Below are 25,710 nucleotides of genomic sequence, written 5' to 3' on the forward strand. Positions count from 1 at the left end.
ATCTTGCCTTCGCTCTTCTCAGAGGGAGCAAGGCGTAAACCTGTTGTTGTAGGACTCTGATTCTTTCCTGGGGTAGAAATGCCCGCATGAGGACGGTGTCTAATTCGGCGCCTATAAAAGTGACACGCTGTGAGGGCAACAAGGCAGATTTTTCCCAGTTCAATGTGATGTCCAACTGCTGACATAGGTCAATAGTAGCGTCCCTGGTCTGAAGTAGTAGATGCCTGGTGGTGGCAGTAAGGAGCCAGTCGTCCAGATACGGAAACACTTGGAATCCTTGACGTCTCAAGTGAGCAGTCACCACTGCCATGCATTTGGTAAACACCCTGAGGGCTGTGGTGAGACCAAAGGGCAGGGCTCGAAACTGAAAGTGACTGGCTCCCAGCCGGAAGCGTAGGTGACGTCTGGATGCCCTGTCCATCTTTATGTGGTAGTAAGCATCCTTAAGGTCGATGGAGCACATCCACACTTCTTTTCCCAACAATGGGAGAATAGACTGCAATGTGATCATTCGGAACTTGGACTTTTGCACATGGGTGTTCAATTGGCTGAGATCCAATATGGGTCCTCAGGTCCCCTGTCCTTTTCAGCACCAAAAATAATCTGGAGTAAGTCCCTAATCCGATCTGGTCTGAGGGGACATGTTGGATGGCTCCTTTTTCTAGCAGCTTTGAAACTTCTGAAGCTGTGTAATCCCTTTGACTGGGTGGAACATCCAGGATTTTCTTGATTGGAGGGGGATTTGACGAGAAGAGAATGACATATCCTCAGGAAATTATTCGTAGAACCCATTGGTCCTGGGTGATATCTTGCCAGGCCTCCGGGTATAATGAAATTCGACCCCCGACTGGCTCCGGAAACGCACAGTCGGGCCTCCCATCAGGACCGCCGGGTAGGGAGAACCACGAAAGGAATCGTGGTCTCCCGAGTTGCGGGGGTCTCCTCTGCCCCTAGGGTGGCATCTCCCTGAATAATCACCCCCTCCCCTTCCTCTGGAGGGGGGCTCACCTTGTGCACCGGGAAAAAACCTCTGTGATTTCTTGAACCACATTTTGCCACCCCTCTGGGCCTTGGGATAAGGCCTAGAGGGAAAGGAAAAACGGACTCCTACGGCAGACAAGAGTTTTTCCCTCCTGCTCGCACCTAGTGAGAGTGTCTTTCACCTTGGTTCCGAACAAAGAGGAACCATCAAAAGGGGCGTCAGTGAATGAAGACTTGAAGGCCTCGGTGAAATGACAAAGGCGCATCCAGGTCTGCCTCCTAAGAGCAACTCCTGAACCTGCTGCCCTACTCGCTCCCTTGGCTGCGTAGGAGATTACCCTCATGGAGGAGTTTGCAATGAAACTGAGGGTAGACATCTGAGCGTTGACTGTCTGGGCCACCGCCTCGGAAACATTACCCGTGAGAGTATCTGCAAGCTCCTTGAGGAGATCTCTCTTGAGCCGTGTAAAGTGTGATTCAGTGACAGTAAGGTAAAGGTCGCTGAAGAACATGTACGCTTCCCGTACCGGTCCATAGTCCTAGACTCCTTGTTAGTGGGATGGACGGTGGAACAAGTCTCAGCTAATTCCTTCTGGTGGCAGCTGCCACCACCATGGCATCCACAGGGACTCTCTTGGGCAGAAATTCCTTATCAGGAGGAGCAGGCAAAAATGTACTGGGTCTCCGGGGACTGGTTCCACAGAGTCAGGGGTTTCCCATACACTTCGACAAACCAAATCCAGAAGCTCGTCGAAGGGTGGATATACCCAGGAGGTGGAGGGCTGAACACCAAAGGCCTTCAGGAAGACCGATTCCTCCACAGAGGGGGCTTTGGATGGCCAGTCACTTCTTTGCTTCAAAATCTCTAGGATGTCAGAGAAAGAAACATCCTCAGAGGATGACTTAAGGGACACCTCCGATTTCTCGAGGTCGGTGTCTGATGTGAGAGACTTATCCGGGGAATCTATGTGCTTCCTCTTGCACATCTTCTTTCTAGGTGGCTCCTCAGGCAAAAACTGAGGGGCCTCAGAAATATGGGGACCACTCGTGGGGATACCCTGAGGCCTTGGGGCTCTGCTGTCCAGAGATAGATGGTGATCAGAGACCTGCACTGGTGTAGTAGGGGACAGAATGACCGACCTGTATGATGACCCTCCCGGGTCCGAAGAACGACCAGCCTCCAAAGCCAAGACTTCCCCGTGCCGAAGAACTGAGAGGGAGACTAGGAGCCAAGAGGTGTCCCGAAGCCTCTCCCTCGGGTTCGACCAAAGAATCCTGAGTCCTGAACTCCGTGGATGGCGCAGACGGGGTCGGAGCTGACATCGGAACCGATAAGCCAGGAGGGGCTGTCGGAACCGACCTAGGGACATCACACGGAGCCGAGCACTCCGGCTCCGAAAACTGAGATGTGCTCAGAGGAGCAAGTATCGATGCAGGTTGAGGGACCGGCTCCGGAGCCGATTGGGTCGGAGCCGAGAATAATTTTACCAGTACCGGTGACTGAAGAAGTCTCTGCACCACTCTATTGATGTCACATCTGATAAGGTCCTGGAAGATTTGGAGGATGGAGAAGGAGATCGAGACTTCCTCTCCGAAGGGGACCTGCAAGGAGGGGATACTGGCCTAATGCTAGGCGATCGGCTCTGAACGGGTTCCAAGAAGATTGGAGCCGAAGCAAGTTCCATAACAACTGACACTTCCTGCGGCCATGAGGACAATGGAGCCGAGGATATCGATGCAGACTTTGCTATTTTCTCCGGTGGCTCCGAGGAGACTGATGGAGCCTGAGATCACTTTTTTGCTTTTGAGGATTTTGCCTTAGAGCTGGAAGCACTCTCCAGACCCTCCTCAAAGGAGGGTTTCAGAAGTCCCTTCAAAGTCAATTTATTCTTCCTTTCCTGAAGAACACGCAGACTAAAGGCATGACAGAAACTGCATGATTCCTGGAGATGAATCGCTCCCAGACAGTACACACAGAGTGTCCATCGGAAATGGACATTTTATAACTGCACCTAGAGCACTTCTTGAAGCCCGAGGGCTTATGCTCCTTAGTATCTTTGGACATAGTTAACCAACAACAAGTAACCAACTGAATAATCTACCAACGGTCAAACCGTCACAAGGCGGGAAAAAGCCTACAACAGACAGAATACCACAAGATCTCTAAGTTAAACGATCCTCAGACACAAACACAAGGGGGAGAGGACTAATTCCTCTACTTTAAATGGTTTTAGTCTCGGGAAACGTTTAGCACACAAGGAAAGCAAGGGGACAGACTAGGTCCTTTAACTGAAATGGGCCTAGCCCATTGGAAACAGCTAGTGGGATACCACAGAATAACAATCAAGAAAAACACAACTTTTCCACAAAACAGACAAGAACATACACAATAGCTATTAAAATAGCTTTTTTGCAAAAAGCTTCTCTGATAAAGAAGAAAAGGGTACTTAGCCACAGCCAAGAGCGAGACCACGTCCGAGCTACACGAGCGGCAAACGAGATCTGGGGATAGAGAGCAGTGCAGCATGGGATATCATCTTAGCCCAGCCAATAGAAAGACTTCGAGCTAAAAGAAAGTATGGCCGAGTTGGAGCCGACATTCGGATCCGAACCCATGGGTAAGAATGTAGGCGAGATTGGACTACATAACATCAATATTTAAAGGAAATTAAAAATTCACTGTGTTCCTGCAGTCTCTTACCGAAAAGCCCCAAGGCCATGAGAAAAGATAATCAATGGAAATTTATCATCCTGTTTCACGGCAGCATTCCAGCACACAGGTACCCTGTACGAACCTAAGGAAAAGAATGCCATATTAAACAAAGACACAGCTTTGGTACTGCACATAAAGGTTCTATTGATCAGACAGAAAAGGTGGGCTAAGCATCTACATTTCATACAGATGAACACCAACACTAACAAACTGCAGTCATTGCTGGAGCTACGCAGTTGCTGGACTCTGCTGCGTGGACATTTCCATATGCAGATTGCAGCAACTTCCCATATGATGTTTAAACTAATAAAAGTAATCTTGGTTACCTTCATCATGAAACAAGTCAATTTTACAATTCACAAACATGAACACATCAAGGACATTTAAACATTAGTTACCATTAACAACTGCAACAACCGTAATGTCACTGAATCACTGATGACCACAAACAGAAAGCATGGTCAGCTGTTGAAGAGAAACGACAAATCACAGCCTGACTACTGTTAAGTTAAGGACATCTCAAGGAGGATAAAACAGAGATGACCCAATGTCAGTTGCAAAAGGAGTTGGTTCAAAACACAATTCAGAAATGGGCAGAACCCTCTTGATAAATACCAAAAAACACAGCATTCCAGATATGTTAAAGGTGATGTATAATGTCTGCAGCTACAGTTGTATTGACATGGTTTGTAATGTTTGCAACTTAGTGTGTGTCACTATGGCTTATTTTCCTTTATGTAAATGTAAGATTGCCTATATCATACATAATAATTTATTAAAGATGTTTCTTGTAAAAAAAAAAAAAAAAAAAAAAAAAAACAGCATTGCAGGAATGCAATTAAAATGAATTAAAAGAAACAATTGAAACATTACACTGGGTAAACATAGAAAGGATTAGGTAAATTCAAACCAGGATACAGTGTCAACTGTATAAGAAAAATTATTTTGACTGCAGCAGGCTGTATGTGGCTTGTGGATCCTGCAAAGCACAAATATATGAAAGCCCAAGATAAAATAAATTGATCGATCTTGTAAGCTAATTTGCCAGAGGGTATAAGAAGAACGTTCACAAAAAGATCTAATAAGCTGTCTTACCAAAAGTCATACTAAGGATTGGAGCACACCAGCCGATATTTAAATTGACATAACCTGCGAGGCCACAGCAATATTCATATCGAGGCATCCACAAAGGCTCCTCGCGGATCTCACTTGGGTGGCAAGGGTAGTAAAGTCTGAAAAAACAGCCCTAGAAGGGAAATAGAAATAATTACTTTCTGCATACACAGAAGGGAAAACCAGCATGCAATGGCTGTATCCTTAATGTAAAGAAACCAGAAAGGCCAGATCAACATCAGGGGTACCATAAAGACGAGGAATCCAACTAGGATAGAGGTTGATGTGCTCCTCTTGGATAGTGTTGTTATAAAACCAAACATTCTAAACAAGACATGGGGCCAAAACAGGGAGCACCTTGAAAACAAATGCAGATGGCTATGTCTGAAGTTGCCAAAAAGGACTATGACTGACTAGACAATAATAAAGGTTCAAAATGGATCTATGTCAAATGTTCGAATAAACAGATTGTCAAAATACATATGGTCGAACCCATATGATCAACAACTCAGTCAAATTAAAATGCAAACACCACCCACATACAACACAACAAATGCTTCTGCAGGGGAGCAAGCTCCCTTGCACCCCCCAAACCCCCTGCTAATTATATATACCAACTTCAAGATCCCACTTAAGTGGAGAAAAGAGCAAATTTCCTGATCACTACTGTAACATGATCTCAGTCAGAACAGTTTGACGGACTGAATTGTCAATCATATGGGTTCAACCATATGGGTTTCAAGAATCTGTTTGATCATTTGACAGGCACCTGTTCAATACTAAAAACAAGCCACACACAAGGTCCGCAGGGACTCCCACAGGACAAATTAACTAGCACCAAAACTAAAACTCCAAATAGTGATACAAATTTAATTAAGATAAGTACTTTTGTTTTACTATTCTTAAAACTTCATCAGATCCAGTGCAGTAAAACCTCCATTCATTTAAAAAGGTTCACAAATCACCTGACAGCAAAGCTTTCCATGCAATCAGCTGCATTTAAAGCTATACACTCACATATAATACATTTATACAAATTACCACATAAACGCCTAATCATTTCCCATTATTTTCATAAATATATAAAATCCAATTAGCAATAAAAAATATATAATTAAACATATTAGCTTTCTAAAGACTTGAGTTTTAACAAACAACTAATAGAAATTTGATAATTTAGACCAGGCCACACACATGCATTTAAGTAAACTGCCAATACAACTCACACATCTCCAAATGTAATGTCCATGGCTCCCTATGTTCATTTATACACAGCTTTTCCAAAATAACAAATTCGAATACATGGTCAGGATGCGCCACTATATGTCTTGCTAAAGCATTAGACAATTTTGCTTTTTTTATTTCATATAAATGTTCACTAACAGTCTCTAAGCCTACTACCCATTTTACCTATATAGTAGGCAGGACATTGCTGATATAGAGCCACATAAATAATACCAGTAGTGCAACAATTAAAAAAAAAAAAACTGTTACTTACAAATTCAAGTTATTACTCTTAAAATCTTTACACACCATAATACAATGGCATGCAGGACAATGCCAGCATTTTGACATAAGATATGCACTAGAATTTATCTGCATATGAGCATTAATCTTTGACCCAAACGTCTCAGTTACAGATTTCAAACTACTACCCCCTCTATATGTAATCTGTGGTTTCTGACTTACCCTGTCCAAAACTGACTTCTCTTCCATAAAAATTAGCCATTTTTTTCAATAATTTTCCTAATACTATAACTACACTCTGGAAAGTACGTACGCAGATAAAAGGAAAATGGTCGTCGTGGAAGAGAATCTGTCCTAAACCCCAAATTCACAAAATACAGCGAGCACCTTGGTGCTTATCTTAACTGTGGAGTAATAATCTATTGGAAGCGAAACAGTGCTGAAATTGTTAAACCCAGGTAGTCCCAATTATAAAAGATATTAGATGTAGTCAAATATGTTGACAAAAGCTCAACTAAACCTGTTAATGATTTGCAGGCATATTAATAAAGTCAAATAACTTAAATGAGGAATACATCCAAAAGTAGAAATGCAGCTCCGATCATTAGAGTCAAATGAAAAAATATATATCCAAGATTCTTCAATCAATTAAAAGATTTATTTACTGTTTGGTAGGTGAGCGCATACAAAAAGGAAAAATCCAAAGCTTTATATCAGAATTGTACTGCTGGCATGGCGTTTATATGTAACAGTACAAAAACAACTAGCATATATTTATGGAAGTTTCCATTACGGTAAGGTATATACTATGTAATTATATTAGAGTGACAATTGTCCTTAATTCATTGTATAACCAAAGCTGCCTATGTAATTTTTAATTGTAACGTAGTACAAATAAAGGCTTTCATTTATTAATATGGAATGTACTGTAAAACAACGTTATAAAATTAAAGTATCTAAAAATCAAGACAATCAAAACATAGGTGCTTGCGGCTGTGCGGGTCCATGGGAGGGGAGTGTGTGTGTGAGTGGTTGGTTATTGCCAAGAATACGTCATCAATCCATAGAGCAGAGGGAAGTGGAAAGAGGTGCTGGAAGAGTCCAATAACAGAGGGGCTGGGGCGTGGGAAAAGTAACCCAATGGCGCCCGGGAGGACCAGCAAGGTAAAAGTACCTAGCCAATAGCGGCAGTGGGTAGGTGTGGCTTGTGAAAAGAGCGAGTGTGGGCATGTACAACAGTATGATGTGTATGGGTCATAATGTGATTGGTGTTTATGGGGGAGCGAGGGTGGAGCTAATTATGGGCGCGAATGTATCTGATATAGGAGGTGGAGGTAGTGACAGGTGTGTGTATGAAAGGTGACAGCCAATTAGGAGAGACTGTGGCTTGTGTGCGTCAAGTGGGGGTGTGCTTAGTGGAGAGGTGTGTGAGTGGTGACGAAAGAGTTTCGGGGCAGGGTGAATTGGGCGCAAAAGAACAAGACTGGTGGGGAGCCTGGACCAGGTTCAGTGGGGAGGTGAACTGGTGGTATCGGGCAAGGGTAGATTGGGTGCGTAAAGCTCCCACTGGAGGGGGAAACAATGGATGTGGTTGGTGAGGCTTAGGAGGAGGGTCCTAAGTGAGGCGGATGGTAGGCTCACAGTAATGGGCATTAGCTATTCATGGTGAGGGACCAAAAATATCTAAAAAATAGTTGTAAGCTGAGGCACGTTGTCCTGCTTGTTTGCAGGGCTGTGTGGAAAGAAACCTGTAGGTGTAAAAACATTTGGATAAGCTTCAAGCCAATGAACATAATTTTTAATAAAACAATCTTATACTAAATAATCATGGAGGATTGTGAGATTCTGATTAAACCATGGTGGTCTAAGTGGTTATTTCCCAATTTAATTTTTGGACAACAATATTGTTCAAAGAAACACACTTGAAAATTTCCCATTCAGCTTCTTGGACCATATTTAATGGAAAAAGACTGGAAATTAAATTACAAGTCATAGTATAACTACCTGCATTAAACTGGGTAACTAATGAACTATTATAAGAAACATCAGCTACTTGTCTCCCTACACAGTCAGCAAATTCTAGAGTTGATAAACCATTATTGCAATCTTTGGACAAGGTGGCAGTTCCATTACCATTCACTCCACCTTGACCATAGTTCAAAATAGGTTTATAAAATGTTCTCTTTTATTTATGACCTCATATAATAATTTGTCCACAAGTAAAGTTGGGTGTCGCCTGCTAAAAGCATATTCTTTATGGTGTCACATTCATTTAAAAAAATCTTCAAATATAGACACCATTTGTGCTGCCCTAACAAATTGTCCATTCGCACCAGCACATTTCTGTGAATGGGGTGCAAGCTAGTAAAATGTAGGTACCTATTAGTGAATATCACCTTACGATACAGTTGTACACAAAATCTCTTTATTAATTAAATCCTTACCAAGCAAAATATCAATATCTAAATATGCAATACTTAATTTGATAACCTAATAAGAGAATTTAAACAATTCAGTGGTCTGATAAATGTATCTCATAAATTCAAACCACCTATTCATATCATCATCCCATATAACAAACATGTCATCTAAAAAACAAGTGTACAATTTACAATCTGCCATAAATTAAGAATTAAACAAAAACAACGTCTCCCATTGTAACATTACAATATTGGTAAAAAGGCTACCACACACTGAGCCCATCTCCACCCCAGTCCATTGTACATAATATTTACATTCACACATGAGAAAATTATTTTTTAACACCATTTCTAACAATTTTTTCATAGATGTTAACAGAATCCTGTGGGATACCATTATCAAGAAGGTATTCCACAAACCATGCTAAACCGAAATCATGGGGAATAACTGAATAAAGATCTCAACTGTCAAACAATACCCCTCCATCAAAATCAACTTTGTTCATTTTATCTAAAAAATCTCAGGAATCTTTAGATAAATGAAATTTTCTCATGCCCAAATGTTATGACTTTAAATCCAGTTGCAGTTGACTATGTACATCCAAGGAATGAAGGATGCTTTCCCTCTTGTTCTGGGAGTTGGGGAAGAAGGTAGGCAAATGAATGGATTGATTCAACAAGGTCTCTGTAACCACCTTGGGCTTAAAGGAAGGGTAGTCCTGAGGGGGACTCCATCTGGGTGGAGGTTGATGAAGGATTCCATACACGCATTACTGCCTGAAGCTCAGAAACTCTTCTGGTGAGGTGACAGCTAGTAAAAGGGCAGTCATCCAGGTTAAAAATTTTAACAAAATGGAAGCAGCTGGTTTAAGGAGTGAAACAGTCAGTTTCTCCGACACAAAACTGAGATCTTACCATAGAACTGGAGGCTTTCTGGAGCCCTAGCGAGAACAACCCCTCACAGAAACTGTTTCATGATGGGGTGAGAAAAGAGAGGAGGTCGAGAAGACAGGTAGGCTGAGATACCTGAGAAGTAAGAGAGTCCATTGTTAAAAGTGCTGGCTAAATAAGACAGAATGAAAGGAATCTTGGCTATACAAGGCTTTTGTGCTTTTTGCCTGCAACAAAGGGTGAATCTTTTCCATTTGGCAAAATAAGATTTCCTTATGCTAGATCTCCTTGCCTCTTTTAGAATATCCAAGACCTGTTTGTCAAGGAGACATTCCTTCCATGAAATCAAGGTAGCGGAGTGTCCGCAGGCTGATCTTGCCCCTGTTCTGTGTTAATAGGCCCATTCTCTGTATCAGCTGCAATGGTTCTGTGCTGGTCAGGCTGATTAGCAGAGGGTACCAGTGTTGCCTGGGCCAGTCTGGTGCTATTAGAATTACCCTTGGCCCCTCTTCTCTTATCTTTAGCAATAACCTGGGAAGCAGTAGTAATGGACTGAATGCATACAGGTAAAGGCCTGTCCAAGTAAAAAAGAAAGCATCTGTCCTCTAGGGTGAATTTATTTTATCTCTGAAGCAAAACTTTTTCAGATGAGCATTTTTTGGTGGCAAAAAGGTCCATCATTGGTACACCCCAGGTTTGGCTATGCTGAGAAATACTTCCCAATGCAGATACCATTCGTGGGGGTCTGACAAGCTTTAGCTGAGGTGATCTGCTAGTTGGTTGTGTACACCCGGCAAGTACTGTGCCATGAGGTATAACCCCAAGGAGCGAGCTGTTTCCCAAACAACCATTGCTAGGTGGCAAAACAGGTAAGAGTGGGTCCCCCCTGTTTCTTTATGTACCACATAACCATGGTGTTGCCTGTCTTCACTACTAGTACTCCTGGCTTCCATTCCATTTGGAAGGCTATCAGGCCTTTTTGGATTGACATAAGTTCCTTTTTCCTTGAGTCTGGGGGCATATGAAGTGGGCTCCCCAGACCATTTCTAATGCATTTGTTGTCAGAGCTTGCTCCTGGGGGATGAATCTGAAAAGGAGAAATGGAAGGAGGGACCATGTCTGGACCCACCAAGCAAATTCCTTCCTGAGACAATGGATCGGCTTTATATTTTCTGTGAGAGGCTGTGAATGCTGGGACCACACATTCTTGAGATACCATTGAAGTTTCCTCATGTTTAGTCTGCCCATTGAATCATGAGGATGCAAGAGGCCATATAACACAGGACCCTGAGATACTCTTGACTGTGAGGTAATTCCTGACCATTATTTGTCTGAAGTATAGGGTCTGGAAGTCAACTTTGTCTGGAGGTAAGAAGGCCTTCTGGAGGGCCGAATCCAGTAGGGTCCCCAGGAACACAATCCTGGGTGTGGGGTTTGTCTGATTTCTGTGCACTGATGGTGAACCCCACAGACACAAAGTTTTTGGTGAAAAGCAGGTCCAATTTGAGTTTTTCTGGGTTTGTTGCCTAGACGAGGCAATCACCGAAAGAGAGGTAAATTTGAATTCCCTTTGTTCTGCAGAAAGCTACTGAAGGGGCTAGGCATTTCGTGAAGACCCTGGGAGCAGTAGACAAGCCAAAGGGCAAAATGCAGAAGTGATAGTGCCTGGTACCTGCTCTGAAGCATAAGAACCTTCTGTGTGATTCTTCTATGGAGATGTGAAAATATGCATCTTATGTCCAGGGTAGCCATAGCAGCATTGGAAGAAATCATGGGTAGAAGTTTTTGAAGGGTTAACATCTTCAATTTTGGTACCTACAGGAATTGGTTGAGTCTTGACAGGTCTAGTATTGGCCACCATGTACCTTCTTTTCTGGGTACCAGGAAGAGTCTGGAGTAAAATCCTCTTCCTTGTAAGTGTTCTGGTACTGGTTCCACAGAGCCCTGGGCAGACATTAACTCTATCTGAGCCAATGCTTCATTTTTTTTGTTTTGCTGGAATGTTTGGGAAGCGTGAGGGAACAAAGGGTTGCTTGAATTTGATCTTGTAACCCTTTAAAATAATGTTTAGCACCCACTGGTCTACAGTAATGCGAGTCCAGATTCTGGGGAATAGTGATAGAGTCCCCCCTAGCCTGTGTGGGGGATGTGAAGAGGGGGACAGGGAGGGGAGGGGTTAGGGATTACCATGGCTGAGTCACTGTTCCTTCCTGTTAGGGGACTGTGGGAATGAGCCCCCCTGGCCTAATAGGTTCTGAATGTCATTGCTTCTGGCATTTGTGCTGTCTTCGGCTCCTTTCCCCGTGGGGCTTTCTCTGCCTAGTCTTGGGTTGGGAAGGAAAGGAGAAATGCTAGGTGAGGTAGTTTCTGCTGAAGTGAGGAGGCTGGACCTGATGAAAGTCCTTAACAGTCTGCATGGAACTGGCCTTGTCTTCCATTTTCTTGAGTAAAGCTTCAGCATTGGGACCAAAGAGAAATTCTTTATCCAAAGGGGAGTCCAGGAGGTTGGATTTTACATGGTCTGGGAGAGGCTGTTCTTTCAGACAGGTAGGTCTTATGACAGAAGATGTAGCTGCAGCCCTACTGGAAGCTTCCATAGCATCATAGTCGCAGTGCAGGGGGTGTTTGGCTACTTGACAGCAGGAGTTATAAAGGTCCAATAAATCCTTAGAGAGACCCTTGTTGTCTGTGCCATCAATTTCTGCTTCATTTGGTCCAGAATAGTTTCCTGGTATTTAACCATATAAAACCAGCAGTTCAAGATCCGCATGGCGAGGGTAGCAGAAGTGTAAACTTTTTTGCCAAAGCTATCCAAGGCCCTACTTTCATTGTCAGTAGGCAAGAGGTTTTTGGATAAGCTAGCTTTGGCTCCCTTGGGGCCTTAGATCACAACCTCAGAATCTGCCACAGGGTTCTTAAAGAGATGTTTGTGTGAATTCAGAACCCTATAAAATATGTCCGGCCGTCCGGCCTTCCAGGAGCAGGAGACCAGGAGTCTAGTTTTAAGAAAGATTCCTGGAAAACATCATCCACCACCTCTAAGACAGGAAGAATGGCGAAGGGTTTCTCTTCAGGGAGGTTAAAAAATTCACTAATTCTTTTCTTAGACTGTGGGCAGTCTTGTGCTTCTCCCTTGAAGTGTTCTCTCAAGGTGTGAAGAGTTTACCCAAAGGAAATATCCTCAAGAGGGGAGGCTGATGCAAGATTCTCCTATGAATCCCCAAAGGAGACCATAGAAGCACACTCTTCAAAGGTAGAATCCTCCTGGTCAAAGTCCTCAACTGAATCAAAAGAATCAGAGAGGTCTTCTAGAGGGGTGTCTCTTTTTCTTTTACCTGGAGAAAACTCAGGGGAGGTCACCGGAATCTAACCAGAGAGATTAGATCTTCAGTCAAATTCACAAAATCCTGTTGATAAGCCTGGGAATGGGAGCCGGTAGGCCTAGGCTGAGAGTGGGCTGGAGCCACATTTTGTGAGTGGCCTTAGATTTAGTCCTGTGACTAACCTTTGGCCTAGAATGGACAACTGACTGTTGCAGGCAAAAGGCTGTAGCAACATCTAGGTGACAAGAAGGTCCACTGTCAGTCTTAGCGAGGTCGTCAGAAGCCACAGCCTGTATAGCAGTCTTGGACCCAACTGACGAACAGAGTCCTATGGCTTGGAAAGACATGGAGGGACTGGAAAGCATATCGGACTCCAAACGGGCCCTGATAGAGGCAAGTGACAACCTTGGTAGTGGAATAGGGCTGCGAAAGTGCCTCACCTTCTACAAGCCTAAGAGGACTGGCCAACAGCAAGCAGGTGTCATCCGAGGCCCTATGCCTGAATCATTTTCCTTATCTCTTTTTCACTTAGGGGTGTCTATTTCAGCTCGACCGGTGGATGCCACAGGACATGAATGACTAGATGATTCACCAAGATACCTCGCTAAAATCTTGGCCCTACACCTAATAGTCCTGCTGTTAAAGCTAGCAAAAAATCGACAGTTGGGTCGTCGTATTCCAGCCCAAAACAATACACACGAAGTGGAAGTCCTGATGTGGTATCCGTTTGCCACAGCAGAGACAATTAATATTTTCTCTGACATTAGTCAAATGAAACAAATGTTTCCCCAATGTGACACTTAGCTTTCCGGAGTCTTCTTTCCGGAGTCTTCTTTCTCTTTTGCAAAGTGACCAACACATTGGCTGGCACTCTACTTCTGGCTCCAACGGCAAGAAAGAACTGAGATCATGGTGCTGGCCGACTACCCTTATATGAAAGCATAGTGATGTTGGATAGGGCATCCACTGGCTCCAGATGGAGGGAAACTATTCTCTGGTAGGCAGGCCGGCCAAGGGCTTACACAGCAGGAAATCGCACAAGTAAGTACTGCAACAGTGAAACACAAAGAACATAATGTGCATCCAGAAGTAGAAAACAGAGAACAGCCTCTCAGCCAGGAGGGCAAAAAGAACAGACTACAGCAGAGGGGGTAGTGGGGAGGTATCTAATACTACAACAGTAAAGAGAAGGACATCTACTGTTATGGTAAGGCTTTACACAACTGTATGATGTCCTTCCTTATCACTGTTGCAGTATTCAAAACAGAAGGGAGAGAAAAGCTCAAGAGGAAGCCTGAGAGCAGGATGGCACTGAACTACCTTTTTAGAGACCATGCAGAATAGCCTTGGCAAAGCCAGCTCTAGCCTTGTAAATAACATACAGCTTATAATCCTTAATGAAGGTATGGACAGAAGACCATATAGCCAACATCAAGGATGGAACTGGTATCCAGCCCCTTGAAAAAAACACCAGAGGAAGCAACAGCTCTGGTAAAATGAGCCTCTACTGAAGAGGAAAGACATTTACTGCAAATAGAATAACAAACAGAAGTGGCTTTGGAAATCCAGGAATAGATGGCCTGCTTAGAAACAGCTAAACCCAAAGACAAGGGATAAAAGGAAACAAAAAGTGCTCAGATTTAAAAATAACTTTAGATCTGATATTGTCAACTTTCATTCTATCCTCAACTGATGGGTTAGGATTCAATTCCTTGGATCCAACTCAGCCATTGCTAAAGCTTGTGGCAACCAAAAACTCTCAAGCTTCTCCCTTAACCATAATGTTCCAACCCCAAGTACCTCAGAACCCGTTTGCCTCTATACGCAAAATACATGGTGACCATTACTCTCGAGCAGAAAAATATTTGAATTTTGTAATTTTCTATTTTTTCCTAGCAAAACCTTTCTAATTTTTGTATTACTTGTATTCTTTAACCCCTTACCTAAACACCTACTTTTTTGCTGTTTCTTCTAGTTAAAACATCTTTCCTCCTTCCGTACATTTTTGTACCTTCAAATACTATTATTAGTATTCTTTTCCTTTAACCAAAAATAAGGCACTGGAAGGTTCACCAGAATAAAATCCACTGTTTTATTGATCAAACACAATATTAAAAAACGTAAAACACATCCAGAACGCATTAACTGTATCACCGCGTTTTCGCACAAAAACTTCTTCAGATGAGCATACCAACTTCTGAAACCCCTTTATATACAGAAACATCCCCAATTAATCAATTAACAAATAATTATACTTTTAAAAAACACAGTGCAAAAAACTATATACACAAACAATGAAACAATACAAAAGTGCATAGAAAATCATTTGTTGGTCAAGTAGGAATCTTGTAAAAAACATACATTTAGAATTTGTAAAAACTTTTATAAACAAAATTTTTTAAAAAATGTTTAAAAATATAAAACGTTTTTAAAACCACACTTAAAACACTGTTGTGTAGTTCATACAAAATGTAAAACAGCACCATCTGCTGGAAAGTCACATATTTTAAAGTTTAACTGACCTAAGCTTTAAGACTGGCTTCAATTAAACCATCTCATTCAAACCAGGATACCTAGTAGCTTCAAGAACTAGTTGCCAGTACAGTTCCCTGTATTCCAGGCATGTTTCCCAAGGGCCACCCCTAGGATCAATGGGCAATATTTCTATTACATAAAAATGAAAATCAGCTCCTGCACAGTTCAGAGTATGCTTATACAGAGAATTGTTACTGTTCATCTTTTTTATATCGTACCTGTGTTCATACATTCTTGACTTTAATTTTCTCTCAGTTTTGCCTATATAGAATGCTTCACATTAGTCAGACAAGGCTAAATAAATAATTCCATTAGTATTACAATTAGCAAAACCATTTGTCTTAAGTCTGTCTCTACATTGCAGATGAACCATCTCTCCAACTTTAACATAAGGGCATTGGGCACAACAACCACATTTGTGTGTGCCCCTTTTGTTAGAAAGGTGAACACCTGTCCTAGGGGTACCATTCTCCAAAATGTTTTTAATACAGCGTCCCCTTCTGTAAATACACTTAAAAGGTTTATCAAATATATACTGCAGGTCTGATGTACTAGCAAATCTGTTCCATTCTCTTTATATGAGGTTTCTGGCCAACCCAGCATCCCCGTCATAAGTAAAAACCAAAGCACTGTTATACCCATTATCACCTGACCTCCTATGCTCGTTTTTTGGACATTTGTTTATTTTGGGTAGAACCTGAGAGTAGGTTTTTAGATTTCTTTAACTATTTGTCTAGCACCACAGATTTCTTAAGATTTACGTATGAAATCAATTCTGACAAAATGAGATACTTGGACCTCAGTATCAGTAAGGCTGGAGGGAACTTCAAAACTAGAGATTACAGAAAAGCAACATTTTCAAACTCTTCATAGGTTCATAGGTTTGTACTAGGCTAACTGCCCTTGCGAGCCATTGTAAGCCTAGCCAGTTATCCCTTTTGAGACTCAAACCCTGCACCTTGTGTTTGTAAGGCAAACACCTTAACCATTAGGCCACCCTCCCTCTTAACTATATTATACCAGTGCACACCCACATCACCAGAAGAAAGGGGTAGTAAAGGGTCAGTTTGTTCGAATATCCAGAATGACCTCAGATGGCAATGATTTTATTACTGAAATTGCTTATCTTATGGATTTGTTCAAAGCTAGGGGGTACCCAGAAAAGCTTCTAGCAGAAGTATATAATAAAGTTTTGGAAGTAAGAAAATCTAGGTTTGCCCCCATTTTCGGGAGCGACAATCAGGACCGTGAAAATATTCAAACATCGGAGAGGTCAGGTGATAATGGGTACAACACTGCTTTGGTTATTACTTATGACGGCGATCCTGGGTTGGCCAGCAACATTATAGAAAGAGAATGGAACAGATGTGCTAGTACATCAGACCTGCAGTATATATCTGATAAACCTTTTAAGTGTATTTACAGAAGGGGACACTGTATTAAAAACATTTTGGAGAATGGTACCCCTAGGACAGGTGTTCACCTTTCTAACAAAAGGGGCACACACAAGTGTGGTTGTTGTGCCCAATGCCCTTATGTTAAACCTGGAGAGATGGTTCATCTCAAAAGTAGAGACAGACTTAAAACAAATGGTTTTGCTAATTGCAATACTAATGGAATTATTTATTTAGCCTTGTGTGACAAATGTGAAGCATTCTATATAGGCAAAACTGAGAGAAAATTAAAGTCAAGAATGTATGAACACAGGTGCAATATAAACAAGATGAACAGTAACAATTTTCTGTATAAGCATACTCTGAACTGTGCAGGAGCTGATTTTCATTTTTATGTAATAGAAATATTGCCCATTGATCCTAGGGGTGGCCCTTGGGAAACACGCCTAGAATACAGGGAACTGTACTGGCAACTAGTTCTTGAAGCTACTAGGTATCCTGGTTTGAATGAGACAGTTTCATTGAAGCCAGTCTTAAAGCTTAGGTCAGCTAAACTTTAAATTATGTGACTTTCCAGCAGATGGTGCTGTTTTACATTTTGTATGACCTACACAACAGTGTTTAAATGTGGTTTTAAAAACGTTTTATATTTTTAAACATTTTTTGTTTATATGTTTTTAAAAATTGTAAATGTATGTTTTTTACAAGATTCCTGCTTGACCAACAAATTATTTTCTATGCACTTCTGTATTGTGTTGCATTGTTTGTGTATATAGTTTTTTTGCACTGTGTTTTTAAAAGTATAATAGTTTATTAATTAATTGGGGATGTTTCTGTATATTAAAGGGTTTCAGAAGTTGGTATGCTCATCTGAAAAAGTTTTTGTGACGAAAACGCGGTGATACAGTTAATGCGTTCTGGATGTGTTTTATGTTTTTTAATATTATGTGCGATCAATGAAACGGTGGATTTTATTATGATGAACCTTCCAGTGCCTTATTTTTGGTTATCAGTTTACTTTTGGCACTTTTTTCCACTTTCTTTGTTTATTTAATCTTTTCCTCTCCTCTCCATGCTGTATAGTTTACTTATTACCATTGCTGGTAATTTCTTTTCCTATCACTTTTATTAAAAAAAATCTTTAATTTCTACTATTGAATTTGCACCTTAGAATCTGCTTGTTTCTTCACTGTTGATGCTACCATGGCAGAGAAAGAAATGTGCCCAGCTGGGTTCAGAAAATGTCTTAAGTGCAGGCATAAGATTCCATTATTGGATGCCCACACTTTGTGTGTACTGTCTGGGACCTGTCCATTTACAAAAAGATTGCGTAACCCTACAGCCCTGGTAGGAAAAATATAAGTTGATATTAAAAGGGCTTCTGCCTCCTTCTTTCAGAGAGGCTTTATCTGGAGCTATGTCCCCCCAAAAAATCTAAAAGATCTAAATCTCCTTCTCCAAGCACTTCTACATTTTTCCTCTAAGGCCTTGGAGCAATCTAGAAAAAGTCCTCCTTCTGATCAGACTTCTCCCTCAGATCCTAAAGGGAAAAAGACTACATTTTTGGCTCTGCCCTCAAAGTCAAATCTGAAGCTCGCAAAATGGTATTCATTGGATATGATCAACATCAGATCTGAAGGAAAAGAAAAAAAAACATATTGGATCACACTTCTTTGGATCAGATACATAAACCAACTGATCCAGCTACTCCATCCAGTATTATTTACCTTCCAAGGACTAGATACTCCCCTTCAGTAGATCCAGTTTCCTTCAGGGTTCCCTCTCCCTTTTTGGAGAGACCTAGGTCCCCTTTGGGATTGTCCACTCGCTCTTCCAGGAGCTTAGCAGAAGATATGAAGAGAAAGGTAAAGAAAAATCTCTCAGTGCAGACCCTGATGGGCACCCCTTCAAGTCAGGAGGTCTGATCTTGTCACAACCCCTCTTCCAGTTCCCCCTCTGACTCATTCCACCGTCTCAAGAGTGCTTGAATTTGAGACGTCTGGCTACATCTGACTCTGATATGAGGATACAATTATTCTCAGATCTGAAGTTCGCACTGAGCACTTCGGTTCAGTCGGATCTGGAGGGCACTCAGAGCCAAGGCTTCCCTGTTAGATCCAAGGTGTTGGAGTCTACTCCTAAGGTTGCTGAAGCCACCTCTGCACCTTGGAGCCTTAGCACAGGTCATCTTTGGAGAGACTGTCCTTGGAGCAGGGAGGGACAATGGTTCAGAAGTTTGCCTTTTTGAATCAGAGGTCCTCTCCCTCTCTGGGGAGGTCTGCCCTTGAGGCTATGGGCAGAGAATTATCTGTCTCAGTTATACACACAATTCCTACCCCCTCAGATACTCCATCTACAGCCTTGATGTCTTTGTGCTCAGAGTCTCAACCCCCTTTTCCACAGGACGGCCATTACTGACACCCTAGGCTTCCCAACTGGGTATCCCGACTTCTTCCAATACCTCTCCAGGGCATCTCACTGAGGAGGTCCCTAAGAAGAAGATATGCAAGAGGAAGCACTTGGACTTCACAAAGAAGTCTATCACAGAAGATACAGACTTCAATGAGGGTGAAGGGTCCCTACAGTCACCTCCTGAAAGTGTCTCATTTGGAGATGTGTTTGAAATCTTAAAACAGAGAGGTGGATGGATGTCCAGAAACCCTTCATCTGAGCAGTCTGTATTCCTGGAGGCTTTTGATACTGGGCTGCCTACCTCCTGGGTTACTTCACCCGCCGACGAGCTCAATGAGTTGATCTCATGGTGAGCATGGAAGGATCCTAACACAACTGAACCAATACCTTGGAGACCTGAAAAAATTATGGCGCCACTGGAGGACAAGCAATTTTGGGGAAAAGGAGTTCCTGTTGATGCCATGGTTGTGGCAGTAGCCACTAAACAGGAACTTGCCGAGGAAAGTTCCACTGTTGATCCCTTCAACAAGGAGTCTGGGGCAATGAATGAGTCTGGGAAGCCTATTTATGCTTCAGCAACCTTCGCCTTAAGGTCCCTGAATTATTTGGCACATTTCACAAGGTTACAGAGGGAATTATTTGATTGAGGAGCTTTCAAACACCATCTCAGGATCCATTTCTGAGGAAGTACAATCATCTGTTACTTCTCAGTTAACTACCCAAAAATCTATTTCCAATTCACCCATGAGGCTCATTTCTCATGTAACCGAAGGAACCTCAAAGGCAGCAGGTTCGGGAATTTCCATCAGGAAGTCTGGATGCACTTATGTGATTTTGTGGAGCCCTTCATGTCTTTGTTTGTCAATGCTCCTTTTGACTGCACGTCTTTGTTTGGCCCGAAAGTGAATGACACATTATCCATGTGTGAGAAGGATGGAAAGACCCTGTCTACCATGGGCGTACATTTTTTGACACCTCAAAGATCCTTTTCCAAGAATCAATGAGGTAATCAAAAGATGTGATTCAAAATGTCCCAGGGACCTTTCCAGGACACATGTGGTGGAATTCCCACAGGGGTAGAGGGGGGAACTCTAATGGTAGACCCCATCCCCTTGGCAGAAGTAGCTAGCAAAACCAGGTGTCCAGAGATTCATTCTTTGACAGACCCTTCCAGTACTCCTGATAGGAGGCTTGATTGCACTCCTCTGGAGTCAATCAGGTGTCGACTATCCCTGCACCAGAGAGCCTGGCTAGAAATAACAACAGATACTTGGGTGCAGAGGATTATTTCCGGAGATTATACAATATTTCCCTTCCACCTTCAATTTCAAGAAAAAACCTCCAGTGTTCCACTCAGTCAGAGGAAGTAAGCAGCAATTCAAGTGCAAACGCTGCTAGATAAAAGTAATTCAAGAGGTCCCACAAGACCAGTTAGAATCTGGAACTTACTCAAGATTCTTTTTAGTGCCAAAGAAAACAGGGGACTGGAGACCAGTTTTGGATCTCAGCAACTTGAACAAGTCAGTTTGATACACCAAGTTCTGGATGGTCATGGTTCCATCCATTCTCCCTTTTCTGGGCAAGGATGACTGGATGTGCTAGACAGACATCCACCAAGCTCTGGATGGTCATGGTTCCATCCATTCTCCCTTTTCTGGGCAAGGATGACTGGATGTGCTAGACAGACCTCCAGGATGCATACTATTGCAAAGATGAAAAGACAATCTAGAAGGTTTTCACCCTTCTGACTGAGAGCCAGTCATTACTACTTCAGAGTTCTGCCTTTTGGTTTCACCACAGCCCTCAGAGTGTTTATCAAATGTATGGCAGTTGTAACAGCTCACTTGAGACTTGCAAGGATTCTGGTTGTTTCCATATCTAAACAACTGGCTCATTACTGCCACAACTAGACATTAATTAATAAGGGCAAGAGATCAGTTTCTCCACACATGTTCTTATCTGGGATAACCATAAAATATGAGAAGTCTCAACCAGAAACAACCCAAAATTTGGAGTGTATGGGAGAATTGTTCAACACAAAGTCAATGATGGCTTCACTACCTCTTTCAAGGGTTCAGTCTATAAGGTCACAGGTCAGAAAAATAATCTACAGTACCAGGATTTCAGCCCACTTGGTCCGTTGAGTTCTAGAATCAATGTCAGTGGCTATAGAACTACTACCTTTAGCCAGATTTTACATGAGGATCCTTCAGTGGATGCTAGCAACACAATGGCAATACTTTACCAACCCATGTCAGCCCAATATGAATCATCCACTCATACAAGAGGGATCTCGAATGGTGGATCAATCAGACCAAGTACTACAAAGCTGTCCATTCATTCCCCCTCTGCCCAAGGCCATAATGACCATGGATGCTTCCCATTCGGGGTGGAGGGGGAATTTTTTGGGGAAAACAGTCCAAAGCACTTGGGTCTGCTGAAGAGGCCAACTTGCATATCATTGACCTATAGATGAGAGCAGCACTTTTAGTGTTACAGGCCCCTCAGAATGCTCTCCCTTTGGGGGCAACTGCAAACCAAACAAACAATAGGTCAGTAGTTTGCTACATCTAGAGACAAGGAGGAACCAGATCTTATCCTTTGTGTGAAGAAGCGCTCAGAGTGTGGCAATGGGCGATCTCATCCAAATGCCTTCTCAAAGTAACACACACTCCACGGAAGTCCAATGGGACAGCAGGCAAGCTGAACAGGTGCATTCTCCTACCTCACAAGTGGTCTCTCAACAAGAATGTAGAGGAAATGATTTTCTGTCAGTGGGGCCAGCCTTGCTGCATCTTTTTGCTTCTCCCCTAAACAACAAATGCAGCAGCTACTTTGACTTAATCTCCCCACAGGGGGAATAACAGAGAGATGCTCTCCTTCACAACTGGTCCCTGGTCTACTTTACACTTATCCTCCAATTCCGCTGAAATTCCAACAGAAAGCTGCCATGTTGAAGAGCAAAGTCATCCCCCACTGCACCTTACTGACCTCAACAGATTAGGTTCCCCTTCCTTTGGCATCATTTACTTCACCAACCTTGGATTCTGGATCGACTCCAGAACTCCTGTCTCATCCAACAGGCATGATTCATCCAGACTCATCAAACATCAGGCTGGCAGCCTGGCTTCTCCAATTCTATTAATATCCAGACAAGGTATGCTCTCTTCGCCTGTCCAACATATGTACTTATCTTTCTATAAACCCTCTACATGAAAGCTCTACTCCAGTAGATGGAAAAGGTTTGCTTACTGGGCTTACTAAAATAATGTTGATCCTTTTTCAGCTCCCATACATAACATCCTGGAATTTCGGGCTATACTTTTTAATGAAGGAGCTAGTTCCTCAACAGTTAAGGTTCAGTTAGCAGCAATACTGAATTTTCACACTGATTTGAGGGTTCCTCTGTCATGTCTCATAAGCTCTGAAAATCCTTGTTGAGAGGCACTCTTCTTCTAAGACCTCCTTTAAAAGACCCTACTTCTCCATGGGACCTGAATCTTGTACTGCAAGCTCTTATACTTTCCTCATTCAAACCAGCAGTTAAGTGTGACCTTGAATACCTTTCTTGGAAGACAATGGTAGCCATTACTTCTACCACATGAAATTCTGAGATTCAAACATTGTCCTTAAAACCTCCATACTATTTTTCACAAGGATAGACTTACCTTACGAACTAATGTATCCTTTCTTCCTAAGGTTGTGTCAGAATCTAATATCAAATTAGTCCATTAATTTGCCAGTATTCTTTCCTAAAATACATGTTAAATTTATTCATAGGTGCCGGAACCATAGAGTGAAGGGGAGGGAGCGCCCCCCCCCCCACTTTTACAGCTGTAAGACCTACAGGCAGACCCATGCATGCAACATAAATTCAAACACAAAAGTGCGTGGAACCTGCTGCTGCATTTCTGATCGCATCCAGGCTGTGCTCCGTTTATGCTGTTATGCAGGCTGAGCTGGAGGGAAGCTCCGTTTATGCTATTATGCAGGTCCAAGCTGGAAGGAAGCTCTGTTGAGCAGGTCCGTTTATGTTTTTCATGCTGAGGAAGCTCCGTTTATGCTGTTATGCAGGTCCGAACTGGAAGGAAGCTCTGTTGAGCAGGTCCGTTTATGTTTTTCATGCTGAGCAGGGTCCATTTATGTCACAACTCACTTTCTTACAGATTTGTGCCTAATGATCCATATAAAACAATTTCAACTTGCCTTAGGTCTGCAAGCACGGCAAGCTAGACAGAACACATTGTCCATAACATACACCAAAACATATCTGTTTTGCTCAAGGAGTAGTTATCTGAAATTTAGTTACAGGCAAATATGGCCTGTGATTTCAGATGTACTGAGGAAGATAAGTGATAGTGAAGAGTATGTACTGTACAGACACTACCATAATATTCTCACGAAAGAAGTATAACACTTGAGACAGGAGTTTAAATCAAGCTTGATAAATATATTCTATAAATCATTATGAGTTCAGACTGCAGCGATGGTTTCCATTTACCTGGATCACGTTTCTTTAACATAGTTTTCTTGTTAGAATTAATAGCTTCATTTCTATGCTTCAATGTGTGCCTATATAGTGACTCCATGATTTAAATAATTACTACAGTACATGAGAATGAAGGTCAATGTGTCCAGCAGGCAACATTTCGCTTGTTTTGTTCCTTGGTAGCTTATTAAGCTTGTTTACCAGGTAGAATATTTAATTTCTGTGCATTAATTCTTTGGGCTTTAAGATTCAGTGCTTTTCACAACAAAAGTTTATGTATTATTTTGAGTATTCTCAGTGACCGGTGACAGGATTTGTAGATAACCTGTGCAGCATGGAGGCACAGCAAATTGCTTTCCACACTCTGTAAGGCTGTCCCAATTCATAGTGACCCTCACTGATCCATGACCAGGTTTTCAGAGCCTTGTGTAAATTTGGTAGTCTGAGAGCTAGGCCTATCTTACTGACGCCCCATTACCAGCCCAGTGCACTCTTCAGGTAGGAAACCTGCATAGTATATAAGTCATACAAGTTTGTCCTATGCAAGTCACCCACTAGAGCAGCTCAGAAAATGTGAAAATGCTCACCAGTATTTAGCATTAAGCAGCAATACATTTTAGTGGAAGCTAATTGGTACACTGCTCAGACTGCCAAACCAAGTAAGTGATGCTGCACGAGTGTATAGACAGCATATCTATCTAAACCGATAGATGGATAGAGATATTTCTCTCTCTATATAGATAGTAGAAATATCTGCGCATGCGTCTGCATATGTGCACTGTGTGTAGGGCTCTCTTGATGTCTGTTCAGAGTATCTGCCTATATGTATGTGTGTATGTGTATAGATATATATATATATATATACACACACACACACACACACATACACACATACACGTGTGTGCTCGTGTATGCACAGTTTTGAGAGTGTCTGTTTACAGTATACATATATATATATATATATATATATATATATATATATATATATATATATCTGTGTGTGGTCTCTGCTAATGGACAGGAGGCTGGGTAAAGCAGGGCCATGATCTATAGTGTGGCTCTGCTGTTCCTAGCCTTTCCATTGTGCATGCATATAGGTCTGTTGAAAGCAGCCAGGCAGCAATGGAGGACAGTCTTGATCTACTAGAGCACTGAAAGTATTTTCCTCTGCCACAAAATCTACATTTTAGGAAAATAATGGCTAATGGATTTGCAGAACAGTCTGCTGATATAAGACCTGTAAGTGATAGACCCTATGACTAATAGAACTGCATCTACCACTGTAAAGGACACTGTTCTGTATTACTAGTGGTGGCAGACTTATGACTCCATCTATCTCCATGCTGGTTATTTCTTTTGTAACACCACACACACACACACATTATATATATATATATATATATATATATATATATATATATATATATATATATGATATCTTTCTCATATATATATATATATATATATATATATATATATATATATATATATATATATATATATACACACATACAGTGTGTGTGTGTGTTGTGTGTGTGTGTGTGTAAAATGCCCCTATAGCTGGTGGTTAGAATTACTTGGGCTCAAACCCTGTACCTTAGGTACAGGAGCCTGCATTTTCTACCCAGACCACCACTTGTGATCCAAGAAGTTTAGTCTATTCCTCTTAGAATTTGTGGTTTTCTGGCAAATCAGTGAGAATGGAATTCACTAAATAATGACAGCCCTTTAAGTTTCAGTCTTATCTTTTTTGGAAACACATGGTAACACAAAACACTATTTTAGCAATGTTCTAAGATTATAGAAGCAATATTTAACATGTGTCCCTGGCTTTGGGCCTTTGCCCCCCTCCCCCAAATAAATGTTGGCTTTTTCCAGATTTCTTCTGCTGTGAAATTGAGAGATTTAGTTGTGTCAAGTGGATGGTGCAGTGGTAGTGCTGTCACCTCACAGTAAGAGGTTTTTGGTTTGA

The 25,710-nt window shown here is 42.0% G+C and overlaps 1 protein-coding gene across 7 annotated transcripts in view; it reads right to left on the bottom strand.

Annotated features, from left to right (window-relative positions):
• The window catches only part of PAFAH2 (platelet activating factor acetylhydrolase 2), a 1,159,086-nt gene that overhangs the window by 808,059 nt on the left and 325,317 nt on the right, over positions 1 to 25,710 (bottom strand). For all 7 annotated transcript variants that reach the window (XM_044060057.1, XM_044060056.1, XM_044060053.1 and 4 more), the window contains 2 exons: positions 4,790 to 4,940; positions 3,683 to 3,776 (listed from right to left, as the gene is read on the bottom strand). In XM_044060057.1, coding sequence (XP_043915992.1) covers positions 3,683 to 3,776; positions 4,790 to 4,940 — 245 coding nt within the window. The remainder of the gene's footprint in view (positions 1 to 3,682; positions 3,777 to 4,789; positions 4,941 to 25,710) is intronic.

Source organism: Protopterus annectens, chromosome 1.part2, assembly GCF_019279795.1.
Source record: "Protopterus annectens isolate FY-2018-M chromosome 1.part2, PAN1.0, whole genome shotgun sequence".
NCBI classification, from domain to species: domain Eukaryota; kingdom Metazoa; phylum Chordata; order Ceratodontiformes; family Protopteridae; genus Protopterus; species Protopterus annectens.